Genomic DNA, 11,823 nt, shown 5'->3' with positions numbered 1-11,823 from the left:
ATAATCTGTGTGTGACTCGTGATGCAAATGGATCAGATGAAAGGGCTTTGTCTGGGGGGGCTGGTGACCTGCCCACAGCTGCTGGCACCTCTCTGGGCATGGTGACCTATCCGGGAACTATTGCACGGGGAGATGCCACCAGAAACCAAGTCAGGGCTCACACTCTGGAATAATCGCCTCGCCTCAGAGCACACCCTCTCCCAACCTCCCTCAGTCACAGGTGAGCTTACACTTTTAAGTATTTCAAGTACAAAGGTTTATACTTTCTCTGAATATGTTGCAAGCACGATCTAAAGCAGCCCTGTAAGTTCCTTATAAATCTTGGACCTTGGTAAAAAGCATTGTGAGGGGTCCCACAGTTCAATGGCATGTGCATGTATCGCATAAAATGTATTTTCTTTAATTGGTCCTAACCTGGTTGTGCAAATGAGGAAATTGGAAACAAGATCTGAGTTCTACCACTGAGAAAAAAGCAAGTATCGATGGTATAATTTCTCTGGGCATGGCATCCATATTGCACACAGCATCCCTCAGCTGTTAAGCGGTTTAGAGGGCTTAGAAGGGAGTTGGTTTTTTTTTTTTTTTTTTTTTTTTTTTTTTTTTTTTTTTTTTTTTTTTTTTATCCGAGGACACTCGACACCTGCTCAGCGCAGTGTGGGAAGGTGCTGCTCTCCCTGGGCTCCCCAGGGCTGGTGCGTTGGGGAGCAGAGCCATTCCCAGTCTCCCATAAAGCCAGAAGAAAGGGAATACCACTGCTGAAGTGCCAGCAGCCTGGCACAGGCTTCCTTGGCCATTCCCTGCAGGTGTCGAGTGAGGATGCTCCAAACTCAACCTGCGGCGATTTGTCACTAACAGGGAGACGCGGTGACAAGCCCCGCGCCCTGCCCGGGGGCTGCGACAAGGGGACACCGACCGGGGACACGGACCGCACTGAGTCCCCCCTTCCTTCCCTCGGGTTCCACCCGGGGCTTCCCCTCAGGGTGGAGGGGCCCGCACGCCTCCAGCCCTGCCCCGATGAGCCGCGCTAGGGCCGGACGCTCGGAGGGATTTCTGCACAAAAAAAAGGGGCGATTAGACACGGGAACGGGCTGGAATCACCGTCCCCGGAGGTGTTTAAGGCACAGACAGGGCACGGTGCTCGGTGCCGCGGTCTGTCTGACGAGGCGGCGCTCGGTCACCGCTGAGGACCCGATGATCTCAGAGGTCTTTTCCATCCCCGAGCCCTCATGCCTGGGGGGGGCTCTGTGAGGGGCGCGGCGCTTCCCGCGCACCTCCCGCGGCCGGCGCTGCCCGGAGCGGCTCCGCGGCCATTGACGTCAGGCCGGGCGGCACGTGACGGTGGCGGGGCCAATCGCGGCGCGCGGAGCCTCTGGGGCAGAGAGAGAGAGAGAGAGAGGGAGAGAAAGAGCGAGCGGGGCCGTGTGGGCAGCGCCCGCCGCTCCCTCCTCCTCCTCCTCCTCCTCCTCCTGCTGCCGCGGCGGCGGCGGCGCGCGTGGGGACCCGCACACACAGACACGCGCACACACCACACACACAGACAGAGAGAGAGGCGGGCGCACACTCAACACACACAGACACACACACACGCGCGCTCCCGCCCGCTCCCACGGGCGCGCACCCGCACCCACCTACATGCACGCGCGCCGCCGCACGCTCCCGCGCACACGCCCCGGGGGGAAGGAAGGAGCCGCGGCCGGACGCCCCGCAGCCCCCGCCGGCCCCGCCGCCGCCGTCAGGACCCCCCCGCGCCGCCACCGCCACCAGCAGCAGCAGCACCGCCGGCTTTTGTCCGCCGCCCCCGCGGGAGCCGACCCTCCGCTCGGCCGGCGCCCGCCCGGCAGCATGGACGCGGCGCTGTGACCCGCCGGGGGGCGGATTGGGGAAGTTTGAATAAGGATTTTTATCGCTTCCCTTTTTTTTTTTCCCCCCCTTCGGTGCGGCTCAGTCCCTACCCCCATCTTCCCCGACAGATTTTTTTTTTTTTTTTTTTTTTTTAATCTACCGCGTGGGGTTGGATTTTTTTTTTTTTTAATAATTTTTATTTTGAATTTTAATTTTGTTTGGTCGTACCCGTTCTCTACCCGGTCCCCGCGGGCGGCCCGCGGGGCTGCCATGGATCGCACCGGCGGCTCCGGCGGGGGCAGCGACCGCAGGCAGCCCGAGGAGAGCAAACCGCTGCTGGGCGAGATGTCCGCTCCCGAGGGGAATAAAATGGGTGCCGCGCCGTGCCGGAGAGCCCTGCTCCACTGCAACGGCATGAGGTACAAGCTGCTGCAGGAGGGGGACATCCAGGTGTGTGTCATCCGGCACCCCCGGACGTTTCTCAGCAAGATCCTCACCTCCAAGTTCCTGCGGCGGTGGGAGCCGCACCACTTGACCCTGGCGGACAACAGCGTCGCGTCGGCCACGGTAAGAGCCCGCCCGGGGCCGGGGGATGCCCGAGCCCTCTGTCCCCGGGACCTGCCCGGGACCCCCGGGGCCGCCGCCGGGCGAGGGGGGGATCGGCTCCTTTGAGTCCCGGAATGCCGCCGAAAATCCTTTCAGGATTTATTTTTTCCTTCCCTTGTTCGTAATCCTGTGGATAGTTATTTTTGCAGGTTTTTATTATTATTATTATTATTATTATTTTATTATTATTTTTTATTATTATATTATCATTATACTATTATTATTTTGTTATTATTATTTTATTGTAATTATTTTATTTTATTATTATTCTATTAGTATTATTATTTTCCTAACAAGGCTACTATTACTGGTATTATTGTTGTTGATTTTTTTTTCCTTTTTTTAAAAAAAAAAAATTAAAAATTCCATCTCTCTCAACATTACAATCACCATACTGAGCCTTTTCTATCCGAAACCAAAGTCAGCAGGTACCTGCTGGCACCTTGGGCAAGTTGGAGGTGAGGGAGGTGGAGGATGCTTTTAATCCGGGGGGAGAAGGCTGGGGCTGTGCGCCGGCTTTGCTCTGCTTCAGGCCTGCTCTGGGGGCTCCGGCTTGGCGGTCACATAAACCTGCCCAGATACAGGCGATGTGATTGGAAAATATGGAGATTCCTTCAGGGTTTTTTTTTTTTTTTTTTTTTTTTTTTTTTTTAATCTTCCTGCCTGCTGGAAAATGATGCAAGAGAAAAAAATGCGAGGTGGTGATAACAGCGTTACAGGAGATGTACAATAGAGGGATGTAGTCTTGGAAAAATGTGATTTGTATTTTTATATCCGGCTTAAAAATTTATGGCCAATATTATTTGAGTATTTGTGGAGTGTATAGAGTGATTACACAGATTTTTATCTAATAAGCGATTAACAAAACATGTTTTACACTGATCTTTAAATCAGCTGGTACTCGAATACTGTCTTTTTTTTTTATTATTTATATCTAAATGTCTCATTTTTCTCAATGGCTTCATTCTGGCCTTCCTATAGGACACTGATAGGAGAGAGTGGATTGGCTTTTGTGTAGATTCCTGTTAATGGTGTATTTCAATGGATTCCATCCAGCCTGTGCCGTGCTGGGAGCTTGGTTTTTTCACACCTTGGTACACAGTCCCAGCGTGTGTAAATGTCTCTCCTGCATCATCATCAAGTGCTCAGAGCAGGTTTTCAGTGGGAGCTGCTTTAACCTTCAGGTAGGGCCAGCTGCCTGTTCTCACAGAGCCCTTTCTTGTGCCACAATGACATCTCTGCTTGCCCTTTCCACTGGCCTCTCCAGGATGTTTCCAAGGGAATATCTTCTTTCTTTGATAGAACTACTGCCTAAAGGAAAGAGGAGGAAGATTTGGTCGAGCACTGCTGGAGAAAAGCTCCTGAAAGACACCACAAGCACGAGGAGTTTTTGCAGTTCTTCATTTTGTTAAGACACCATCGTTGTGTAGAGGGGGAGTTGAATATTAGTGGGGATGAGGCATTTTCCTGGCAGTACCCACAGCTGATTATTGCTAAGCCGAGGAGGAGGATACGGGTAGGGAGAGGCACGATCACGCTTCAGATGTTGTTCTCTGCAATGTGGCAACACCAGCCATGAAGTTGTATTTTTTTACAGGACACGTCAAACTCTGCTCGCTGGCAGAGCTGTCACCAGAGAAACCACCTCTGAAAAGATCCCTGAAGTCCTATGGGGCTGTGCTTTAATTAACATTGAGGTGCTCTCATTCCTAATTATTTTATGTGTATAAATAGCAAGAAGATACTGAAGCCTTGTGCGTAGCATTGCAGGCTCCATTTTGTTGAGCACTGCTCTTCGTGCTTGGTCTTGTGCCTTACCAATTTTTTCCCCAGTGCTAACTCACCCTAGAAATACAGTTGTTCTCAGAAATATCAGGGCTTTATTGTTTCGAGCAGTGTCTTTGGTTTCCGGGGGGTAATTAGGGCACAGGGATAAGATCTGCATTCACTTGTTGCCTGTGTGGTCAGGCTTAGCAGGTATCTTTCAGACATTGGTTTTATGATACCTACCTTTTAGTCTTTTTCATTTTGAGCTGGAAAAGATGTGATTTAAGCAAAATCCGTGGTAGTTTTAACCCCCACCCCCCTACAGAAATGGGGTATAGGCACAACGCCAAAACCTCCTCAAACTGGAGGTGGGTATTTGAATGCAGCTAATTTGGTTTTCAAGAGCTATAGAAAATTATCCATTCTGTCCATTGAAAGTGAGCGTTGGGAGCACTCAACAGCTTTGATAACAAGGTCATTTTTACACATGGGGCTTTCGACAGGCAGGATGCTTTATGAGCAGCCAGTAATTAACCTTCACATCATCCCTTTGCAAATCCTCTGGCATGACGAGTTTTACTGCATTCTATATAACATGAATAAAATTGAACGGGAAAATAACATCACTTTGTTTTGCATTTGAAAGCAAAAGTTGTAATGACAGCTAAATCCAGATCTGGCAAATTATGTCTCTGAGTACAGAGGATAAGTTATTTGTTGATTCTAAGCACTTTATATCCTTTTTATTGTCACTTGAGACCTATATTTGAATTAAATTCTTCTCCCCGCAAGCTCTTACTTGTCAGTCCCTGGGCTGCATTATAGAAGTTAGCATTAGTTTGTGTATGGATTATTCATCTATGATTTATTCCATGAATAGACATGGTATGTGCCCACATATATAAATCCAAATAATGAGACTCTACCTACATTTTTTTTGAGAGATAACTAGTTTTGTTGTTTATTTAGGCAGCTACAATTTTTGTGCTGAAAAGATAGTTTTTGGTAGCAGAAGTGCTATGCAAGAATATAATGGAGCAACTGTTAGGCCATCTTGTTTTAGCAAAATTTAGGGAGGAAAAAAATAATGTTCTCTATGAAGTGCATTTTTTGACATTTTGACGAGTGAGTGTTTCAATTAAAATAAATCCATGTTAATTAAATAATAATAATAATAAAATAAGTGTATTCTGACTTGGTATATGCACCCAGTTAATAAACGTGGAAAGGTATTAATTCGCGGACAGTCCCATAACTGAAGGTCTTAGGACTTCATCTGATTTGTGTGTGTTTCCATAGTTTGTGTCATGTTCTTATTTCTCAAAGAATTGCTTAAATATACCACAGTGTCACCATTACAGTTTCACTCGCATCATGTCCAGGGTTTCATTCTGGTTAAGAGAGGTTTTTGGAGAAAGTGAATACAGATCTGTAGCTTTTTTCTGTTTTGTTTTGTTACTGTAAATGCTAAAGTCCCAGTAGGAAATTATGACACTTAGAAACTTTGTTTGTCAGGCAGCAGCTTGCCTGGGGATGAATTTGACTTTCTCCCCCATGGGAGGAATAATGTTTATTTTATAAACACCTACCAAACTCAAATGTAGCACCCTTACTAATTTTTTCTTTTCACCAGTGAGATCTGTCCTTGCACAGCTTGAGAGGCAGGGATAGTAAAAACAAATACAGAAATAAGGTCCAATTTAATATTTCTTACATAGTTGTCTTTTTTTTTTTTTTTTTTTGGGAGGGTCAGGGTGGGGTTAGGAGTAACCCTTTCTTCAAGAGAAATGTAAAATTTCATTTTCAGTAGTCTAAACATAGGTGCCGTGACTGTTCTGTGTCTTTAATATCCTTCTGGATTGTCTCTTTCATGTCTCTGCCCTGCTGTTCTTTCATTCTTTCTCTTGCACCAGTGAGGAGTAGACGTTGAGGACAATGAGTTTTAGAGTCCCGAGTTACAGGGAAGACTTGTGATACATATGTATGTGCAGCAGACAAGGAAAGAATAAATAAGTGATTCATTGTCTCTGGGCAGGGATGACCTCTCTAGTTCCCATCTGGAAAGATAAGGCTTTATTGAGACCATGGAGTTACTCATTAATATCCCTCAAGGAGGTGGAAACTGGCTTTTCGTGCCCATTTCACATTTCTCAGTTTTGCACTGGCAGGTGGGCTGGGTGTAATGTAAATGTTTTGTTCAAAGCTGGTGACAATCCTGAAAAGACTCGAGCTTCTTTTAAACATTTTTCTGTCCAGACATGATGTGTGAGGACAATAGTTTATTGACAGGCTGGCTAATCGTAAATGCATTTGAAACAAGAATGTAAGTGGATTAGGGAACTGCATTTGTGTTTTCTTCTAGAGACAAGAACATACCTAATTAATATTAAATGAGGCAGGGCAGGATGATCTGTTTCAAACAGGAGAAGTGGAGTAGAAAATTGTCTTCTAATTGTTTTTTAAAATTCAACAATTCTGCTACTGCATGTGTTTCAGCATGCTATTACATGTCTTTCCTTCCTTATTTTGGTCAAGATAAAGCAAAAATTCCTATCAAGCTGGACTCATTGTTTACTTTAGCACAGATTCCCATTAGTTAGAAAAACACACTTTTAAAAATTAAATTTCCCTTTAAAAACAATTAGCTCAAGTGGGAAGTATTATGCAGAGCTCAAAAGTTTCAAAACAATCTTACAAGAGGAATTTTTTAAAGCTTTCCTGAAAGAGGAATATTGTAGTATTATCCAGATTGCGAGTAAAATTAAAATGAATTAATAATAATAATAATAATAAACATAATAATAGACAGTCCGTTCTGTAAACCAAGTGCTGTCTTTAAGTCCTGCACTGTTGATGAAGCTCTATGAATGTGACTTTAAACTAGATTGGAGTGTCTGCCATCATTACATATATAAATAAGTATGAACACATAAATAACAAAGCAATTTAAGATAATTTTTTGATTTGTTATAATAATGGAAGGATGAATTACTATTTAGATTTAATATTTCTCGTGGTTTACTGTTGCGGGTGATGGCTTTTATTTGATGAGGAGTGATACCTATAGGTTTAGGGTGTACATGTTTGCTTGTTCTGGGTTGTTGTTGTCTCCCAGGTACTTGGTTCAGGTGCATCAGGAAGAGCACTGAACATCATAATTTGCATAAAAGCCATGACAATTTAGAATTCTCTGCATATTGAGAACAAATTGTTCCATATTGTCTGTACTTATGAAACTGAGATTCTCTTTCACAAGTGAAGGCAGGCATGTGCCTGCATTAACAAACTCCAAATTTTTCTGAAGACCTGGTGATTTAATGGAATATTGCTTTGCTGTGACAAACTTATTTTATTGCTCTATTAGTTAGTAGTTCAACATAAGAAAACCTAAAACTATATTTCTTTAAAGTTGTTTAATGGCTATCAAACATACCTTTGCATATATAGTTCCTGCAGTGGTTAAAAAGCATATTTATAAGTCAGTAGTGTTAAGGTATGTGTTTATATGTCACAGAGCTTATATAAAATATGAAAACAGAAGCCATATTCATTGACAGAGTGAAAGCTCTCAGGGCTATTAGTGTTAACACCCAGCCAGTAAATTTTACATGTTCAGGAACATAAATAAAAAGAATACTCAGAAATACTTGTGCCTCATTTTTCGTTTTGGCTGGGGAGCAAAGATGTGGTGCTGGTAACTATGTGGTGGTAATAGTCCCCATGGGAGAGACTGTAAATTGCCTCTGGTCCTCAATGGGACCTGATCCTGCATCACAGCTGGGCCTGGAGGAGCTCAGCATCCCTCACACCTCACAGGGCTGGGCCCTTGTGGAGCTCTGAGATAATACTTTATTTTTTTTTTCTAGAAGAACATTATAACTGTGATTATAATAGTGATGGGAAGAGTCTGATAGACCATCCAAGGTGGGATGTAGTCCTTCTAGGAAAGAATGTGCTGCCCAGAGAAGCTGTGACTGCCAAATCCCTGTCAATGTCCAAGGCCAGGTTGGGCAGGGCTTGGAGCAACCTGGGATAGTGGAAGGTGTCCCTGCTCATGACATGGGGTGGAACAAGATGATCCTGAAAGGTCCCTTCCAACCCAAACCCCTTTATGATTCTGTGAAACTCAACAACATTTGGTTTTTCAGAGGGGAAAGGCTGTGCTTTTCATCTGCATCCCGTCTGTATTGGGCATCCCATGGGCATCCCATCTGCATTGGTGTTCAGTGTAAAAGGTTGGGTTTGATTTGTTGGCAACTCTGGGAGAACAAAGGCCTTGTTCCCACCAAAATCATTCACACAACTGTGTGCACTGAGAGGCCTTTTTGGAGGAAAAAGGTGGTAGGTTTAGCACATAGAAAAGAGTGATTTTTTGGAACTGTTCAATTTATTGCTTATAATTTGTTGGTACTTTTGAAGTTCCCAGGTAACAGATGAGTTTAACATGATACAATTTCCTTCCATGTTAATAAGCATAGCTGACCTAATAGGGTTTTACTCATCTCCTCATATAGGATTTATGATAGATGAGACCTACCTCAAATAGTTCAAGCCTTTTGGAGTCTTTAGATGTAATTAGATTGTGGGTTGCATGGGTAGATTGTGGCTTGTTTATTGGTGTTTTGAGCAGTGCTAGCTGCATCAGTTGTGTTCTGTGTGTTCACAGATAACATAGTGCTTGATTCCACAAACAGCCAGGTGTTTGGAGGTGATTGATACTTCAGCACGTATAATCCATTCAGAGAGCTTGTGCATGTATGTGCACTCAATAAAATAACTTTTTTTTTTTTTGCACCTTCTGCCGATGCAGTGTCATTGGCAGCAGTGCTGGCTGAGTCAGCCCTGGCCTGTGCCATTCATTTCTGCATCTGTGCCATACCCTGTCAATCCATCTTTTGTAAGTGCTTAACAGTTTGCAGGGTCAGGTTGAGAAAAATCTCTGTGAGCTGGCTGGGGCACATCCCCTCTGTTTGAACCTTTTGCAGATTTGTTGTCTTGTCTTTTAACTGGATCAGGGAGCTGATGTGTTTCAGTGCATGGTCTGCCAGACTGTTGAGGAAGAAGAGAGCGGGAAACATGGCAGGCTGGAATTGGTGCCAAAAAAAATGTATTATTAAATCACTGCGTAAAATTTTCCTGTTTTGCACAATATTTAAGAATGCAGGGACAACACCAGGAAAGGGAAAAGACAATTGAAAAGCATACATTATAACTGATCACGTCAGTGATGAGTGAAGATTTAGCTCTTGTGGTTGTGGAGGAAAACATGAAGTCAGAACCAGATGCTAAGTTAAAAGGCCTTTTCTTCCTAGGCTTAAAAATCAGGAGAATTTAAAAATACTTTCTAGGTTTTGGAAGAGGGGACTCATGTTCCAGGATTTGTGGACATTTGTGGAAATGATGCTGCCATTTCCAGTACTTAGAGTGATTTGTTGACTTTGCCCTTTGGGCTGTCCCGTGACCGATGGGACAGGGCCAGTAGAGTGGGAAATACAAGCAGGTAACCTGCCTGTGGTGTCCGGGGCATGAGGGTATGGTGTAGGCCATGTCTTTCCACTTTAATCTGAGGTTTTAGCAAGCTTCTAAATAATATTAACTATTTTTCCCTTTTTTTGAGGAACTTAACAAAAAGGCACATGTTTTTTCTGGATTTGAGTGTTTCTGCTAGACGTGTGCCATTACTAACCGAGCCCAAGAAACTCGTCAAGTTGCAATTACTTAAATCTGAACTGGAAGTACACTCAGTCATGTACATTCTTGGTCTCGCTCTGTTGAAATCAGGAGGGTAATTTGAGGAGAGGGATTACCATTCATTGCCTGTAACGTGAATGGCAGGATGTGCTGTTCAGAGAGCCAGGAAGGTTCAGCGAGGGATCACCGTGCAGCTCACACTTGGCTGCTGGCTGGGGGACATGGCTGACACCACTCAGCCTTGTACAGCTCTCAGAGCCCCATTTTCTCCCTCTGCTTGGGACATCTCAAGGTGCTGAGTGACCTGCAGTGGCTGGAATGGCTCTTCCATGAGTGAGAGGGTTGCTGGAAAATTCCCTGTGAGGCAGAGCTGGTGTAGAAGCTGCTGCTCTTTCACCCTTTTTATGACAACTTTTAGACAGCACTATCCTGGTGGGAAGTGAGTTTGTGACATTCATTTATGGAGAAAACCTCACTCAGAATCCTCCAGCCATCACTGCTGCTCTGTGGGGCACGTGCCAGCTCTGTCCTGTCTCCCTTCCTCAGACAATAGAGTTTTATTAAGAAAAAAATGCTGCTTGCTGCAAGTAGCTCTCTTTTCCCCCATTTGGTCTCGAAATTTGCTGAAATGCTGCTGTGGTATGTGGTCCTGGCTGAAGTTTGCAGGAGGGTGGGTCCTCTACAGGGGCAGCTGCTCCTAATTCCTTGAAGGCATAGGAGGATGGTGCTGCTGCTCTTACCTTGCTTGATATTTGCACCTGTGGCCATATTCACTTGTGAGGCCGTGGCAAGGTGAGAGGTTTAAAATGGAGTGAGGCTCTTCTGGGCTCTTGGAGCACCTCTCTGCCATGTCTGCTCAGAGTATCAGCTTGTTCCAGAGGTAAGAGCTCTTGTGCTTTTCAAAGTATGCTGCAGCTTCCCTAAAGTTCTCATTCTTGTGACTGAGGGATTGCATGATTTTCTCATTGGATGAAAAATTTAAAAGGAATAATTGCTTTCATTGATTTAGAGAGTAATTACCAGGACTTCAAAAAAGATGACTAAAAAATGGGTGTCTAATGGTTCTTAAACTCCAGATCACTTAATGTCTTGATATTAAGAATGGGAGTGTTGAATGCTTGGCACTGACAGTAAAGAGCTTTTCTTTCTTGGACTTCTAATGCTTTAAAAAGGGCTAAATAAAATGAAATATTTTTCTCCTTTTGAAAAATTTAAAACTCAAACCTTATTAGCACACAGAAATGGATTTGTAAGATTTTGTTTTCAAAGATGTGGTACAGTGAGTGTTGCCTGAAGAAAGCTGAGATTAAGCTAAATCAGAGGGTTTTGTTGAGAATAGATAATTGTATTCCTGAATACAATTCTTTTACATTTATATTTTGTGTAATTTTTTAGACCTAAAGAGAAACTGTATTAGCAGATAAGAATCAGAAATAGTATTTTTTTTCTTAGAAATAAGTTGTACATATTTTGAAGTGTGTGAATGTCCGTGTGTATTTTATGGATGTGATTTCTGATGATGTAAGGCAAGAATTTTGTAAACAAAAAAGTGGCCTCATTTTTTATTTATGTGTGGACAATTAACACCAACTGAGCAACATTTGGTAATTGCATTTGCAGTGAGACGGTTGCAACATTTTTAAAATGACACCTTTTTTTTTTTTTTTTTAATCTCCTAAAGATATCCCATGGTGCAGTTCCCTGCAGTACATTTCAACATTTCAAATAATACTGAGCAGGTATTTCTCAGTGGTGAAGCTGTGATATTGCTTTTTTTTTTCTTCCCAGTCTTTGTCTGTTTTGACTATTTGAATATAAATGTTTGGGATTGGCAGGGTCTTCTTACCATGGCTGGTTCCTGCTGCAGTGGGATTCTGTTGTACCACAAAAGTTTCTTGTTTGCTGCTGTACTAAAAC

General features: G+C 43.9%; 1 protein-coding gene across 1 annotated transcript in view; it reads left to right on the top strand.

The window, feature by feature from the left end:
• Nucleotides 1–1,480: 1,480 nt before the first annotated feature.
• Nucleotides 1,481–11,823, top strand: part of CMIP (c-Maf inducing protein) — a 131,084-nt gene continuing 120,741 nt past the window's right edge. Inside the window, exon 1 of the mRNA XM_083869987.1 lies at nt 1,481–2,409. Coding sequence (XP_083726113.1) covers nt 2,113–2,409 — 297 coding nt within the window. The 5' untranslated portion in view covers nt 1,481–2,112. The remainder of the gene's footprint in view (nt 2,410–11,823) is intronic.

Source organism: Zosterops lateralis, assembly GCF_965231275.1.
Source record: "Zosterops lateralis genome assembly, chromosome: 12".
In the NCBI taxonomy this organism is placed as follows: domain Eukaryota; kingdom Metazoa; phylum Chordata; class Aves; order Passeriformes; family Zosteropidae; genus Zosterops; species Zosterops lateralis.
Note: the sequence above shows the minus strand (reverse complement) of the source record. Positions and strands in the feature narration are given on the sequence as shown.